This window comes from Strigops habroptila, chromosome 5 (genome assembly GCF_004027225.2).
Source record: "Strigops habroptila isolate Jane chromosome 5, bStrHab1.2.pri, whole genome shotgun sequence".
In the NCBI taxonomy this organism is placed as follows: Eukaryota; Metazoa; Chordata; class Aves; order Psittaciformes; family Psittacidae; genus Strigops; species Strigops habroptila.
The window spans coordinates 27,285,863-27,303,189 of NC_044281.2; the positions used below are offsets into that span (position 1 = coordinate 27,285,863).

General features: G+C 42.4%; 1 protein-coding gene and 1 long non-coding RNA gene across 5 annotated transcripts in view; both read right to left on the reverse strand.

Moving 5' to 3' along the window:
* Positions 1-12,530, reverse strand: part of DLG5 (discs large MAGUK scaffold protein 5) — a 111,346-nt gene extending 98,816 nt beyond the window's left edge. For 3 of the 4 annotated variants that reach the window (XM_030485712.1, XM_030485713.1, XM_030485715.1), the window contains exon 1: positions 11,558-12,455. In XM_030485712.1, coding sequence (XP_030341572.1) covers positions 11,558-11,852 — 295 coding nt within the window. In that variant the 5' untranslated portion in view covers positions 11,853-12,455. Of the gene's footprint in view, positions 1-11,557 lie in introns of all 4 variants that reach the window. The other variant, XM_030485711.1, reaches the window with a different exon arrangement.
* A 640-nt stretch (positions 12,531-13,170) lies between these two features.
* On the reverse strand, positions 13,171-16,700 carry LOC115608407. The gene is made up of 3 exons (XR_003991535.1): positions 16,200-16,700; positions 14,543-15,096; positions 13,171-13,970 (listed from the first exon to the last, which is right to left on the reverse strand). It is a non-coding gene; the product is annotated as an uncharacterized LOC115608407 (long non-coding RNA).
* Positions 16,701-17,327: the final 627 nt, after the last annotated feature.

Consider the following 17,327-nt stretch of genomic DNA (forward strand, 5'->3'; position numbering starts at 1 on the left):
AGATCCCCTCACAGCACTATCAAGAAAGGATACTGAGTGCTCATCTGGGAAAGTCGAGAAGCCTGTCTTCACAATACACTGCATTTGAACTTAAAAACACATGAGGACAGCAGAAAATCGAGAACAGAGATTAGGCAGCCAAATGAGGACTCCTCTCCATAAGCTAACAAAGTTGAAATCAAGAAAATTAAGCATACTTTAGTGATTTACTGAAACAGTGCTAGGAAAGAAAACATTTTTAATACTAAGAATTCTCCCTAAATGCAGGTACTATACAACGTCTGATACTAGTTAGACTCAGATCCAAAGTCAAGATCTCAATCTGATCTGCAAGGTCAGAAATCCTAAGGCACCAATGACCCAAAGTCACCTTCTCTCACTGACATAAAACCACAGACCTATTCCCCCAAAATTGTAAAGCTCTAACCATGGCACAATTATTATTTTGCACAAGCTATTATTTCACCATAATATATTATAAAATGGTTTTAGTGATTATGGTGGGTTTGTGTCTTACACAATAATGACAATAATGTATGCAATCATACTTCAGCAAAACCTTAATTTTGGGTTAGGATTTTTTTTTTTTTTTTGTTCTCTTACATGCTCTGTAGGAATAAGCCAAATTATATTGACAAGAGAGAACTGGTCTTTAAAAGTCTCAACCATTTTCAATATTAAGGTTTTTTTCCATGGGGGGGAAAAAAAAGCAAAACCATTTGTCATTAAAAAGCAGCATGTATTAAAAATTTCCATGCATAAATGTACACCTACAAATGCATCTGATAAGATGAATTCACAGACCATTTTATGTGGATTCCCTAGATCAGCTACTAAAACCCTCAGATATAATCTGGCTCATGTGCCTGTGAGAAAGCTAAACAGATTCAGAGCAAAACCAATAAACTCGACACTGTATTGTTGCAATGCAGACTTGCAGAGGCAAAGGAATAAAGAACTTGACTTTCCAGAGATGCTGAGCAACACTGTGTAGCACCCTGAAATTCCTTACAAGGAAACTGCTCATCACCGTAGGCAGGTAACAGCCATGCTGCAATCCTTCCAGTTTCACCAGTCTGCCTTTACCTTCTGGTTATCACTGGAAAGGAAGAAATCAGGGACCCCAAAAGAGTAAAAATTCAGTACCAAAACCATAGTAACCACCTGGCTTTTTGCAGCACTTTATGAATTTGCTATAGTTAGCTCTAAAATTAAATTGAGATTTGACATTCTAGACAATATAATGGGATACTCCCTGGTAAATGAAATTTAATGCAAGTTATGTATGCACAGGATATCACTGAAGATCAACTCAGCCAGAGATAGACACAGCTCAGCATTTACACATTGTGTTTTCTTCCAGTCCAGCACACATTACACACAGGTTTCAGCCAAACAACGCTGTACAGAACAAGACTGCCACCAGCTTTGCCAAAGATTTCCTTCATGTATTTACCAATTTTCAATTAATACCAATACTGTTGATATCCTACCATGTCCTAAAAACCTGAGGCAGAAATTATCTGACCTCCATGTCTGAAACTGCTTCTCAGCATTATCAAAGAACATTTTCCTGCTCAGTCTACACACCGCTCTGCCACTTGCAGCAATGCTGCCTACAAAATACTCCTGACTAGTGCAAAGATGTCAGAAAAACAAGAAAGGTTCATGAACCAGGGTAACAAATTAATATATTTGAATTATGAGCTAGTGCAGTGTACCTTAAAATGCTGGTCTACACATTTTCAAGGCCAGTGATTTTTAGAAAAATAACTCATTAAATATCTCAAAAGTTCATGTCTGCAGTCTATACCTAAGTCAGCTCCATGTTACTCAATGGGGGAGATAAGGGTAACCCATTAAGGCAAACTGACTAATCAGACCCTTAGCCTAAAGAAGTAGTCAGTGCATCTTACAGAAAGTCTCCTAATATGCCCTAATGGCAACTAGAAGCCTTAGAAACTTAAATTTCTCCAGGGAAAAAAAAAAAAAAAAAGCAAAGGCTACCTGTGCACCGGCAGAGCAGCAAAGGAAAACTGTTGCAGCATATCCAAATAAGAGAGAAAACAAAACAGACACACTGAGCATTCCAAGGACCATGGCCACAGAAAGTGGTGAAGGAGCTGAAAAAGAAAGTTGTATTTTTAATACTCCTTTCTATTAAAGGGAAAAAATACCACCAACACTGTAAGATGAAAACAATATAACTAAATTCCCTCTTAAGAGTAGCTCTTTTGTGGTTTGGAGGGGGTTTAGTACTGCTTTGTGTGATTTTATTATTTTTAAAATTTAGGTTGTACCTACGTAGCTCATCCCAGATTGAGCCCAAGGCGAGAACCATACGATGGAGCAGCAGGAGACAAGAAGCCAGTTGATCGATTACAAGGAAAAGCCTACTGTTGTTTAAGGCTTGCATGGGGGATGGGGAGAAGTGTGGGTGGTGTTGGTTTTAAGACTTAAGGTTTTTATATTATTTTTAACCATGCCTACTAAGGTTAAATGGCCTTTAACAAACTAAAAGAGCAAATATGTTAAAAGTACAACACACCCTATCTTCAATTAAAGGTTAAGTGAGCTCTCAAATAACATCACCCTTTCTCATAAAAGTGTTCAGAAGGGAAAAAACAGACATTCATGATTACTTTAAATACTAAGAAGTGAAGTTAATACCTGAATATTTTCATTATGGTGATGCCTAGAGCCTAAAAAAAAAAAAAAAATAAAAGCAACATTTTAGATAACCTTACTTCATCACCATTAAACACACTTGCACACCACGTGAAAAACAGAACATCGTGATCTAAATGCAAAGTAGATCTTCTTAAAAATCACTGCAGATGTTCAGAAGATATTGCATGAAGTGTTTAAGAGAACATTAAAACTGCATAACAAGAAGCTTTCCAGAAAGAAAGAACTGCTAAAACCACATCTGTCAATCTTCTGTCGACTTCCCGTTGAAGAGCTCCCAACAACTCAATCAACCCCACTTTCCACAGGATCATAAGTGAGGAAGATGACCTCAAATTATGTAAGTGCTCCAAAAGAGCAAGATCACATGGTTACCTAAGTCTAATAACTATCTCTTCCTAGGGATATTTTTCCACAAAAGCATGCATCAGGAGAAAGCTATCCACGAGAAAAACAAATAGAAATGAGAAACAGAAACAATAAAGGATATAAATATGCTTATTAAAATAACACATCAACATCTATGTAGCAACTTAACAGCCGTATCCAGTAATTTTGATACTTACTAAACCAGCTTCATTTCCCCAATTCAAAAGTTCTGACACTTTTAAAGAAAGCCTTACATATGCACACCTAACAGGTTGCCTATCACAGAGGAAAAAAAAGAATATACTTGAAAAGCAAGGATTCTGGTGCACTAAGATCAACAGGACATAGCTCACCTGCAGCAAATGAGTCCAAAATTCCAACTACATTTTACATGAAGCCTCAAGGAAAATACCTTTTCCTACACTACAGCTACTTTTTCCCACACAAACTCCATTTTAAACAGTACTACTAAGCAAACAGCCATCAGTCTCACTTTCTGAGGCCCAAACTCAGAAGACATTTACTGAAGACATTGTCTAATCCAAAGTGCTTAGTATGCAAGGCCTGGATCTTGCCAACACTTGCACATGCCTAACCTGATGCATATAAACTGTGATTACTCACATCACATGCTGGAAGGTAAATATGTGAGTAATAAGCATGTTCATGAATCAGCAATTATATGCAGGTAGAATAAACAGCCAAGGTGGAAGGAGAGGGGGCATGGTACAAGAGGCAAGAAAGTTGTCACAAACTATTAATGGGCATAAAAGTGGATGCTCCGGACTGGATAATTAGGAAAGCTAACTTAGAAGTAAATTTAAAGAACGTTAGCTTTGAGGGAGGTAGGGAGGAGTAGACTTTCTTTAGTTTATCATCCAAATACACAATAAATTGTCAACTACGTAAAAAGTCTGTCAAAAAACAACCCTTAGACTGCTCCTCTGTATGTCTCCCCTCCTCCCACAACTCTCCAGCTGAAACACTTAATAGCTTTAGATTCTCATTTGCTTTCTTTCTCCAGTTTCAGGCCATCATGCCCAGAAAACTTCTGAATCAGGGTGATATGGCCTATTCAAAACTCAATTCCTTTATCAGCCAACAAAAAAAAAAAAAAAAAAAAAAATTCTAGAAAACAAAGAGCAGCTCTCCAGAACAAACTTATTAGTGCTGTGAACAAGCAAACTGCTAAGCGACTCAACTGAGGAATTATGAAATCAGCGGCTTTGGAAGTTGTGAGGAAGGAGGAGATGGGCTCCTGAATTGAGCCTGCTCAACTTCTCTGACACCAGTTTGGGCAAGAAGGACCTTCCAGTTGTAGTAAATTATTCTGTATTGCCCAGTAATAATACATTGTCATGAAAAATATCCTTAAATGTTCACCCCAAATGGCCAAGTTCTTCCATCAGCTTCTTCAAGATCCATCAATTCCAGGTACTCTGTCTGCTATCACCAGCTTCTTAAGCCTGCAAAGGGTGCCCTGTGGAGATCAAACTCCTCTTGCAGAACAGCTTACAACAAGAGATCCCAGTTTTAATCTTGCTTGTTAGCTACAACAACAAGAGATGCTGGTACCACCCCATCACCAACAACATACCTGATGATGCACCACAACCTATGGCACACATACAAATATATCAATTATACAGCAAACACTGTATACTAGGTATTTTGAACTGGTTTCTAAGCTATAGTACTACGGGCCTCCTTCAACATTTTAGTAATTCTGTCTTGCATTGACAAGAATTAATGTACCAGAGTAAAACTGAGAACTCCAAAATATGGCCCTTTTGGAAAAGCCAGGCTCCAACATTCAAGATGTACTATCAATGCTCATCTCTTCAGGGGACAGCACCCTTTTCTTATGCTTTCATTAGAAAAGCATTGGCTGGCCTCAAGCCAAAGCTCAGATCGTGCAAAATTTCCAGCTCCTACATCAGAATGATTAAGCCTTAAATTATCACTATTCACAAAAAAAAGCAGCCAATGACTTGTATCTTGAAGGTCTAATGCTTCAGTGTTGACTTCTCAATATAACTTGGAATGTCACAGAAGCCTAGATGTCTCAACTTCAATACTACAGCTCTTTTCCAACAATGTTACATGCACTAACAAATTTTTCCATCTCAATCAATACTACAAACACTTTACATAAGGAAATGTTTTTGCTTTTTAATAAATTTTAATTTAAAAAAGAAAAAAAAACAAACCAAAAACCAACCAACTAACCAAAAAAAAACACCACCAAAACACAACAGGAAGCAATCACCTCAGACTTTAACACCCAAAACGTGCTGGGGACTCAACAGCTCTGAAAGATTAAACCTCTGCCCTTGTAATTTTAGAGCATAAGCATATGAAAATTATAAAGCATAAGAATGTGAAAAGTAGAAGGAATTTATCAAGACTTACTGGTATCTTTCTAATGGTGAGGGGTTTGAATAAGGAATTGTAATGCTATAAAGTAACAACTGAAATAACAATTAGGACTAAAGGGAAAAAGATAGTTAAAAAGAGCAATGGAAGTTAAGACGCAAATTGAAAGAAACTAAGAAGTTAAAAAAAAAGAAAGTGGTAAAAGCAAGCAGCAAAGGAAAAAAAAAAAGTCACTACCCCATGTGGTGGCTCTGGTCTTCACTACCTAGACCAGAGGTCCAAAAAATTCACTGCAGCCAACACCGGTTAAAGCTACATGACATTGAGAATAGTAGTTAATCAAGCTAAAGATCTGAAACCTCTGAGACAAACAACCTTTAGCTTAAACAAATAAATAAGGACCAAGTTACAGAAAGTTATTGGCTTTTCTCATTGATCATGGCTGAAAGTGAAATTTATGCTTCCATTTCAGGATATTCATTCACAGAAGTAACAAGCTAAAAGAACCCTTCAAAAATGTATCAGTCTCTTTTCAGTAATTTTGTAAGACACCAGGTCCTGTGTGTGCCCAAAGCAACTTGACAGCTGTAGGCACCAATACCACAAAAATTATTATTATTCTTTTTACACTGACAAAAATATGTCCCCATGAGTTTACTGTGGCCAGCTCTCTTCCCCCCCCACCGCTCCCTGAGCACAGCAAAAATGTAATTAAGAACTACCACCCTTGGGATTTGTGAACTACTAAAACACGCATTTCCTTCTTTGGGATTGAGAGCCTGCTTCCATTCACTTATTAGACATGACATTAGGAATACCCCTCCGGACACTTGCTGAAAACTTCCTGCATGTTTTTAGCCTGGCAGTTCCAAGATACCACAAATCTGAGATCATGAGAAGACACAGGTACTGCAAAACTAGCACTGGGTATATTATCAACTTTAATTACTGCTCAGTGCTGCCAAAGACCTGTATTTCTCTTAATGTGACTTCTGAATGCTGCCTGCTTTTTCATCTGCACAGTTTAAGAAATCCTGTAACAAGGCTGGTGAAGCTACCCTGGGAACTAATAACAGGCCTGGAAAAACCCAGACATACTGCTCTACTTCTCCCATTCGGTCAGTTCGGTCCCTGAGTCAGTAAATTATGCTTTTGCGATTTCTCCTCTTTCTCCCCTCTCTGCTTTCTCAGAGAATGTATACTTCCAGCATTATTTCTCATCTCCCAGCACTTTTACTGTTTTCTTCCCCTACCTCACCCCACGGCCTCCTGAGCCCTGCTTTCTTCTCACTTACTCCTACAGGACACCACATCCCACCTCCACATCTCACACCCTTCCTCCACACCATCTCTCAGCTCCTCACTAGCTCACGTTCTCACTCCTGCTCATAAGCTCCCCCCGCCAGTGACCAATTAACAGTTTCTGGGGACCAGTCAACACTCTAGGGAACAGGGAAGAGGGGGCACAACGTGGAAGCCCCAGCACCAGCCCTAAGCAGCCACTGCTCTGGTTCCTCGGGGCCAACCTTGGAATTTCTGTGTTTCTTGTGGGTCTCCTCAGTGCTTCCATCAAGAGAAATGGGTCTCAGCTCTCCATCTCCTAAATTCATAAACACAGAGCTTGCCTTTTGCATTTGTTTTTAAATACATCAAAAGACTTTGCAATATTCATGACTTCAAATCCAATCCTGAGACTTTTTTTTTTTTATAAAGCAGAAGAAGGAAGCTGATATAATCCCTCTAAAAAGCTATAAAAGTTTGAATTCTAGCTTTTCCCTACTCCTATATATGCCCACATTTACTTTTGGTCTGGAAATAAACACTTGATCTCTGACCAAACACAGTTAGAAAAATAAGCCTTATTGAATAATAGAAGGGAAACTTTAAAAATCAGTCTTCAACTATCTACCTTCTTTCCTTCCTGTCTCCTTGAAGACCTTTAAAAATGCAATCAGTTTGGAATTTTAAATTTCGAAGTTTTAAAACTTCAATTCCCATCTTGAAGCTGTTAAACAAAACACCTCTGAAGCCTAACACGCTCTGCTTTTAAGATCCAAAATGGTGCTAAATCCTTAAAGACGGCATTATGTTATGGTTCAGCTTACAGATGCACACTCACTAATTGCTGCTGCACGGGTACAGAAAAGAAGGAGACCAACTGCTAATATAAAAGAAAACTCCGAACCTAAAAGTTTAATAGCTGTGAAACGAGCACCAAAGCTTTTGAACTTCAACGGTCCACTCAGCTTGAGGAGAAAACACTAGGAACCCCTTTGTAGTCCCACAACTTCATCTCAAAAACAAATTCCAAGCTTGACAAGCAAACCTGCCTTTTTCCTTTAATATCACTAAAATTTAGTAAAAAACTCTACATTATCTGAAGCACTCTAAAGACTATACAGTTTCATTAGATTTCTGTTCTAGCCCTTTAATTACATTTAAAACAAAATACATCTTAATAGTACTTGTCACAATGAAATAACTTCCACTGTATTCTTGTATTGGACACATTTTATGTCACAAAATTCACATTATGTAAACTATAACAATTAAATATTATCTGCTTAGAAGGATATCTAAGAGATAACTGAATGCTCAAAAGTCATTTATTTCCACTTCAGAAGGGATACATTATTCTATCAGGATACAGGATTTCTCATATGTATGATAGAAGGAATTTGCCAAATCAAGTATTTAATAATAATCCATCAGTTCAGTCCTAAATAAATAAATAAAAGCACTTGGCACACTACTTAAAGAATTTGTCCCTGTGCAAAGTACTGGGAGATTTTAAATCAGCCTAACAGTCACCTTCACATAGAGCTAATTTCTCACTGAAAATTTTACACAGAAGTGTAATGTAGTAATCAAAGGTCTTACTCAAGGAACAAGAAAAGTCCCTGAACATGACTAAGTGAAACAGAGCAAACCACACTTTGTTTAGCTTCTGCTTTGACAGAGGGTAGTTTCCTGACAGATTTTGCACTCTGTTTACTAACACTCTTAGGCATACTACTCCCAAATTAGAAGCAAAACAAGCTTAAAAATACACATTTTACTGGAGAAACTAATCACTATACAGCTTTAGCTTTAAAACACGCAATTAGAAGCTACTATAGCAAGACAAATATATTTAAACGGGGACTGAACTGGTGGTCATTCTACAAAGAAAGCTCCAGTTCTTTCCCTTCTGCAGCCAGGCCAACTGTTTATTTCCCTCTGTGTTGTGTGGATAAATACTTATAAATGTGTCAGCTCTACATTGTCCAGCCACGCACAAGAACCGTTGGTACAAGTAACAGTCTGAGTTTCCATCCCAGTTTAAGCATTACCTTTAAAGTCCAAGAGAAGGTGATATTTAAAATGCGAAGGAAGAAAACACAAAGTAATGGTACACGTTGCGTACATTAAAATGGAAGGAAACTCACTCTTCCCACTGTAGAGAGCAGACTGTACGCTGAATTCTGCAACTCTGAACAGAAGTATGTTTCTGATTACCTTCCCATTTCCCTCACAACAGCAGCACACTGGAAAAATAAATTAGGAAACACTACTACCAGAAGTTATCAGTTATAAATAACTTTCATCTCCAACAGGCACTCAGGGGATGTGCTTTATATCAGCCTCCTCTTACGAACAATACTAAAATTAAATGTATCACAGTAAACTGTCATTTTTTATATACTAATGGTAATTTTAAAAATTAATTCAGCTGGACAGGTTCAGCTACGCAGCTAAAATGGGTGTTTAAGATACTTTTTTTTTTTTTGTCTTCAAGAACTGAGGCATTTCACCTAATATACACTGAGGACTGTTTCACTTAGTATTCTAAACACAGAATTCAAGAGTTCTCCTTGCTACTGTGTTTCCAGTTTGCTACTACAACAAAAGAACAAAAAGTGACTTGACTCATCTATCTTCAACATCCCCAGTGAAAAGGAGTAAAACTCCTAACTGGCACGAGAAGAGCAGGCGGGTGGTCAGACTTCCTACAGGGAGTAAAACCCAATTACATGTGAACACAGGTTCAAAAAAGAAACTTTCTACTGCAGTTACCCTTAAACATTAACTCTTTGCACAACATATCCAGGACAAACTCGCACGTACACCAGTTTTCAGGGGTATTCAGCAGGCACACAAGCAGCCTCATCACTTGTTACCATGAGATTTCCTCAGTGGAGTAAAGCTGGAATATATACAACAGTGTTTGAAAGCTCAGGTCCTTTACCTTCCTCTCTGCATGATGGTTTATTCTTGAGCTCAGTATTAGCTATCTCCTGCATACTTGTAAACATGTTTATCACAAGGGAAACAAAGCCGTAACTCTCAAAGTTAGCTCGTTACTATTACTGATAAATGAAAGCAGTAAAATTTTAAAACCCATTTAGTCAGGGGAACATCCTTCCCCAGACAAATGTTAATTTAACTCAGATTAACCCCATGAACACATTCAGTCAAGGAGGATATAGTTCATTTTGCCAATCAAACTATTTTTCCCTTGAGAGCTCAGTGTTTTGAGACATTTTGCAATGCCAAATTTGTGTTTTAAAAATAAAGAGTATTGACATATCCAACATCAACTTCATTTTTTTCCTGCCATTCATGTTTTACACTTTTGTTTTTAAGGCTGGGGAATGCGAGTGGCCCAGTACCATTAATGCATCTTCTCAACAAGACAAGACTGAGCATTAATCTAATCATACAAAAACATCACGGGTCCCATTCTGAAAGGCAGCAAGTGCCCTCATCTCCCATTGATGTCAGACCACATAATGTTAGAAGTGTTGAGGTCTATTGTTCAGTCCATTTTTCCCCATCCTGTGAGGTCCTGACATATATTCATTAGGAAAGGCCATACACTATAATACAGTGATATGAAACAAAACAGAAGACCCTCAAGCATTTTTTTGTGTTTACCAAACTCATAGCACCAACAGCGTAACTCAAATAAGGGCAGAATACATGGTGCAACAACACATGCAAGCACTATTTTCCAGACGGAAGCAGCTCTTAAAGGGTTTTATTTTCTTAAAGAAATTCTATAGTTTTTAAGAGTTTAACTCCCAGTGCAGTTCCTCACATAAACAAGTAGTCACCCTGCAATTCCCAAATCTGGTAACAAAACCAAAAAGTGACCCCACATTTCTGAATGGGTCTTGGACACACATGGAAACAGAATACCTACACATCACTTGGTCAACTGCATATTCTTCATCTGTAATCTACAATACAGGATTACCATTGACTTCGATTGAATTATTACTCATCCAGAAACACAGCTGCACTTACAAGGCCTTGTATATTATCACCAAATTGTTATTACTCTTTTAAAGCTGGTATTGTCCACATAAAAGAACTGGACTGTGGCTTGTTCTGAAAGAAGAATAGGGGAAGACCTATGAGTCAAAGCCCAACTTAGTTAAGAAGGAGATTTAGACTCAAATTCTTCTCGTCTGGATTTGCAGTTTAATCAATGGTTTTCCTGTTCCAACCACCTCGAAGAGTTACAATAATACAGCCTCAAACAAACATATGTCTGTCCGGAGAAGAACTGTTACAATATTTATTCAAACGCACATCTGCTGAGGTCCTGCCAGGGAGCCTATTCCAGCAGGCTGGCTGCAGGGGGGTTTCAGTTTTGCCCGGCCAAGAACCGACTGCTGAAAACCGCCGGCGGCTGCGGGCAGCTCAAGGAAGGAAAACCCCTGCGGGCACGGCTTTCCCTAGCCCCCAGCCGGCATCCCGCTGCCGGGGGTGGGAGCGGCAGCAAGAACCGGGCTGGGGTGGCTTCTGCTCAGAGCACCGTGCAGCATCCACACTCTCGGGGACCAGGACCAACACGCCCGCCAGAAGAGAAAGGAAAAGAGTCGGGAGCACAAAACACGAGTCGAGAACCCAAGTGCAAACACTGGAGAATATCCCCCCCGCACCACCATGAAAGAGCAGAATCCCCGACCCCCGCCCGCTCGCTGCCCAGCTCCAGGAGGGGGGCCCCGAGGGGCCCGCGCTGCCGGCCGCTCCCCTACCCCTGGCCCAGCGGGGATGGGCGGGGGCAGCCGCTGCCCTCCTCCTCCTCCTCCCCACCACCTCCCTCCCCTGGCCCCGCGCCCCCGACCCCACTCACCGGCCGTCTCGGCCGGCGCCCCCGCCACGCCGTTCAGGTAGAGGATGGAGAGCAGGTGGGGCTGTGTCTTCTCCAGGGCCACCCGCAGGTCCTGGAAGTGGTCCCGCTCCTTGGCCAGCAGCAAGGTGATGAGCAGTTCGGCCTTCCCGCCGCCCGCCGCCTCCAGGTCGCGCAGGTCGCGGGCGCCGAGGGCGCCGGCGGCCTCCAGCAGCTCCACCACCTTGTCCACCTCGGTCATGGCCTGCGCCAGGCTCTGGCGGCACTGGGCGAGCAGCTCCTTGTGCTTCGGCTCCATGGCCGCTGCAGGCCGCCGCCAGCCAAACTTCGCCCGCCGGGGCTGCGCACCGCCGTCGCCCCCCGGCCCCGCCGCTCCGCCACCGCCGCCCCCGCGGAGGCGCGGGCCAAGGCGGAGCGCTGCCGGCCGCCCTCCTCCGGCAGCCGGCGCCCCCGCAGCGGCCCCCGGCGAAACTTCGTCCCGGTGAGAAGGCGCGGAGCTCGGGCAGGACCTGGGCCGAGGACAGCTTTGCCTCTTCCTCCTCCTCCGGGCCGGGAGCCGGCGCCGCGCTCCCCCTCAGGCAGATGGGGGGCGAGTAGCCGTCAGGGGCTGTTGCTGCTCTTCCTCCTCCAGCTGGCGCCCCTCTCGCCGCTTTTCCGCCCCCCCGGGCGGTGAAACTTCTCCTTTCCCCTGCCCCCGGGAGGGGGACAGCCCAGAGCAGGAGCCGCGGGCAGGGCCACCGCCTCCCCGGCACCCCCCACCCCCCGCGGGGCAGCCCAGACAACTTCTCTCCTCCGCTCGCTAAAGGCCACACAGCCGCGGAGGGGGTGGGGGGAGACGGCTTCAGCTCCAAGCACCTCCTTTCATTCGCGGCCGCACGCAGCCATATTGGTTGCACAAGGCTGCCGCCTGCGCCGAGACGGAGCTGTAGCAGCGCATTGCCCGTCCGCTCCTCTCCTCTCCTCGCCGCCCGCCGACAAGCCGCAGCCTACCCCCCGGTCCCGGCCGCCGCCCGCCTCCCGGCCGTCAGTCAGGGGGCTCCCCGCCCGCCCCTGTGGGGCGCGGAGGCGGGGCGCCGGCTGCCGGGCGGGACGGGCTGGTGGGCAAGAGCCGGCGGTCGCCTTCGCTTGCGGAACGTTTGTCCCGCTCCTGCCGCCGGGGAAGCGGGGCTGCACCGGGGCAGGCAGGAGTAACTAGCACCGGGTGTCTCGGCCGTGAGACAAAGGCTCCGCCGCGGCGGGCGGGGCGGCGCTCCTCCCCGACGGCGGGGACGAGGGCTGCCGGCCTCCCGCGGGCGGGCCGGGCCGGGCCGGGCCGGGCGGCCGCGGCCGGTCGGAGTGTGGCCGTACCTGGCGGCGCCGTGCCACTGCCCGTTCCCGGAGAGTGGGAGCCCCCCGGGAGCGGCCGCCTGCTGGCCGTGCTCCCGGTGCAGCCGCAGGGGCCGGGGTCTGCACCGGGCGGCAGCTTCAAAGGCCGGGGTTTATTTCATCCTAAATCGGAAAAAGGAAACATTAAAATTATAAATAATAACAGAGCGCTTGGGGCTTTGTCCATTAGAATTTTTTTGGGAAAAAAAGTTTTCAAACAAAAGATCTAAACATTTGTAATATCTGTCAGCTCATCTTCCCCCCAGATGTCGTTTCATCAACGTTTCATGAATAACCAGGGACCAGATAATTTACCAATGGAGTATGGATGTATTGGTACTCAGCAGCAGCAGGATGTAATTGTTCAGCAAAGAAAAAGAATACTCATTTTCCTGCCTGAAGGTAAACAGCCTGACAAAATCACTTGCACCCAATGGTACCTTCATTTGCAAACACCTAGGAGAACAGACTGCAGAATTATAATCTTTAAGTCGCCTTCTATATGAAAGACTTGTAGGTGTGTTTCCGATATTCTGGAAAAATCACAGTGGCTGTCATGGCACAGAAAGAGCATTACTGGTCTTTGTGTTCACTCCGTTACCCCCAGTAGCAACTGGAATTGTCTGAAAGCCTCCTGTTGGGACACTTGTATGCTTTAGTTAGTGTCCAGAGAGGTGGGCTCAGTGAGGTACAAGGGGAACCAGTTGTTCCCTAAAATTTTCTGTTAACACACCCATTTGGAGAACTCAGGTGCTGAAGTGAGTTTCAAGTTACATTATGCAGCTGAACAGATGATGATGATGTCTCTCATAGGTGAAAATGGCCTTGGGTTACGTGCGTAATCATGGCATGCATTCTGCTGCTATTAGTGGAGGCAGGTACAAAGGAACTGAGGGATTTTTCTCAACCTTAAAAGTCATTATTTAAAACAATACTTGAAAGTATGGCATGATTTTGAAACGAGTTTTTTTCACGTTTGGTCCATTGTTACTTATCCTCTTGTAGATTAATTTCTTCTAATTTTGCATCCATGGTTTTCTTAGCAACTTTCCTTCAAAAAAAAGAAAATAAATGCAGAGATTAACTTTGTTGGCTAATGACTAATAGTGTAAATCCCTGCAAACTGGGTTGGTTTTTTTTTTTTTCCTAGACTATTAAAATGTATCAGAAAATCCACCTATTTCTCTCCAGTAAGTTGGGCAAAGTTTAGCCAGTAAAGCGATCATACATCCCAGAAATACTGGTTAACACCCGTATGCATTTATTGTTGTCTTCAACTCAGCAAAACTGAGTTGAAACAGAAGAGAGTGAAAGACTACCAGTAAGAAGTGAAACCTGCCTCATGTCACTTAGTGCACAGCCAAAGCAGACACCGCTCTAGGCTGCCACCAAGGCAGTTAGTTGTCCCCATCTGTGCCTGCTACAGAACACAGGGCAAGTAATCATACAGTTGAAAACTTTCGTAAGGCAAATGCACAAGAAGACTGAACAAAGATTGCACAAAGTATTTTCTACTTTTTAAGACTTTCTAATTTCAGTAGTCCTTTAGCAATGTTGTTTTATTGTGTGTGTGTGTGCTTAGATAGTTTCCTCTTAAGAAAACAAACCACTAAATTTCCTTACAGGGCATTGTAAGAGTTGTACTTCAGATCTATGCAGCAGTCCTCTGCTACTTGAAATAATAAAGAACGTTAGTTTTCGCCTTCTGCCTGATACGTGCTCTTCACCAGAGGCTGCAGTAACACAGGAATGGCATCATTCGGGCAGAGCATAACTCGGGTATCCTGAGTCCCATTCCAAAGTCTAGAGGGAGGTGTGCCTTGACAAGTGTTTGCTCTGGACTCAATTTCCTCCTGCCTTTCCCAAAGGTGTGTCTTTATCCTTTGCCTTCTCTTCCAAATAAAACATCAGTCTTCTTATCCTGCAGTGCCTGCCTTGCCTTTTGCTTGCAGATCCACATCTCCCATTGTCATTGCTCAGATTTCTACCAGGTAGCAGGTAAATCCATGTTGTATCAGGTTTCTTTCTTTCTGACAATGCAATTTCTGTCTTTTTGTCATATCTGAGTCTCTTACATTCAGTTTTTCCTGAAAATGACAAGTCTTCTTTGCTCTTGGATAGATTTCTCATTGCATGGATAAATTTCTCTTTCCCAGGTCCATCTGGCAGGCGATTGCCTGTAGGAAAGAGGGACCATGCTGTTACCGCAACTGCTTGACTCAGCATCGACCTTCCCCAGCAAGTGCAGAGGAAGTCTTCCTAAGACTTGGGCATATATGTCATCTTTGATGACTCAAACTATGAAACGTATGCAAATTTATTATGCCAAAAGTTTACAAAGTGACCAAAATTCAGATTATCACAGTACCCCAGAACCTACAACCCTACTGTCAAAATAAGAAGCAAAACCCATTTTCAATAAATTCCTCTCCCCCCACCCCCAGAAGGAAAAAAAAAAAAAAAATCAAAAAATTAGGCAAATCCCTTTGGTTCTTTTGCCAAGTTTCAGAGAAAGAATGTATCTGTGGAATACATTTTCAGAATGAAAAAGCAAATTAATCAAAATTAATCCCCAAAACAAATTAAAGTTGGTGACTTGCACAGAACATTGTGCAAGAATCAACCAGGTATTTAGGCCTACCAAAAGGAAGGCAGTTTTTTTATTTGTTTAAAACAAATAAAAGGAAGGATTTTTTTAAATGTAAATGCAGAGCTCTGACACAGGATGCGATGGGTGCTTGTGTAAAATTGAATTCAAACCACAACTTGACAAATTTACAGAAAAAGAAGATCAGTAGTTTTTTCTAAGCTTTGGAAAAGTTTTCCAAATCTGTTTTTTGGGGGTTTTGTTGTCTGTTTTTTTCAAGAAGTTTTGGAAACTCGGCTACTGAGGATGTATGCTGTGGGCATTAGAAAAAAAAAAAAACAAAACACTGACTTTCTAAGAGAGCATATTAAGCTTGCAATACCTGTGCCTTTCAAGTCTAAGAAGGATTTGAGGGACAAGATGGGTACATGCAGGCAGAAACTGGGGGTTATTTTTATTCAATTCTGTACCTTCTTTTCAGAAAGAAAAGGAGAAACACTAGTGTTGCCATGCAGAAATGAGGTCTTTCAAATACAGATAAAATATTCAAGGCTTAAAAAGGTATCAGACCTCAGGAATGATTTTCAAAAGCAGAAATCAGAATTTGAAACATCTAGTTGCTATCTGCTTGGCATATCTGCCTCTGAAAATCCTTCCTTTGTAGATTTAAGATGGGAACAGCAAAGTACTTACAAGTCCTTGTCTTGCAGAATTTTGTGTTGGGAGTACAGGAGCATTCTCAGCACAAGCATTAGGTTTCAGCAAATCACAGTCCTGCAGATGAAGACTGTTTTTGTTATAAGCCCATGTAGGTGTGCAGTATATGAAATCCCAGCAAATTCCACAATATTAAACATGCAAGCCTTTGAAAACAGGAAGATCAGAATCAACAGCAGCAAAAGCAGGATTCAACCTTTACTATGAGAAGATTTTGTTCTCATAATCTTTTTTGATGTGCAGTAATCGTCATGCTTGTGTATGCAAACTCAACACATTTCCTGAAATATGTTTTGTCATACGTTCACATTAGAAACTAAAGAGCTTGAAATTCACATAACCCAGCGCCTAGTCCTCACTGTAGAAGTTTATCTTCCACACAGATCAGAAAACTTCTGTCTGAAACCAGGAAGACTCTGAATATCATGACAATTGTGACAATGAAGCAGGAAAAGGAAAGGGAAGGAGGGGAGCGGAGAAAAGAGGAGGAAGTGAAAAAGGAAGCGGCGGAAGAAAAACAGAAAAGAAAAGCCTACCTGCTTTCCAGATGGATTTCCATAAAATAGTATAAAACACTGTGCTTGCAATGGCAGGGACTGCACCCAGTGACTGTTCCTTTGTCTTGCAAAATCTTTGCTTCCAAAAGCCGTTAGATGATGAGATTTATATTCTACATCAGTCATCCACCTACTGAGTGACACTATCGTGTTATTTTAGCTTGGTATTTTCTGATAAGGGACCCTTTAGGAATGTCTGGGCTTCTAAACAGATTTCTTATGGTCACTTTTATAGGACTTTTAATAGGGCAGTAGTCTTCTGCGCAAAAAATACCTGTCACTCCTTCTCAAATACTTACTTCTTCTCTGCACCTACCTGCTTACTGCTGCCCGAGTCACAGCAGCAGCTCTGCTGCTCTGGTTTTACTTGTAAATCCCCTCCTCAATATCATCAGTCTGAAGCAGTCAGAAATTCTAATAGGCAAAAACAGAGGATTTTCTTTAGGATTGGGAGTTTTTCTATTATTTTTAAATACATGGGAGACGTTATTTGCTTTTTTTGTTTTGGAGAACTTAGGATACAGGTCTTCAAGCTTCATTGGCAGCC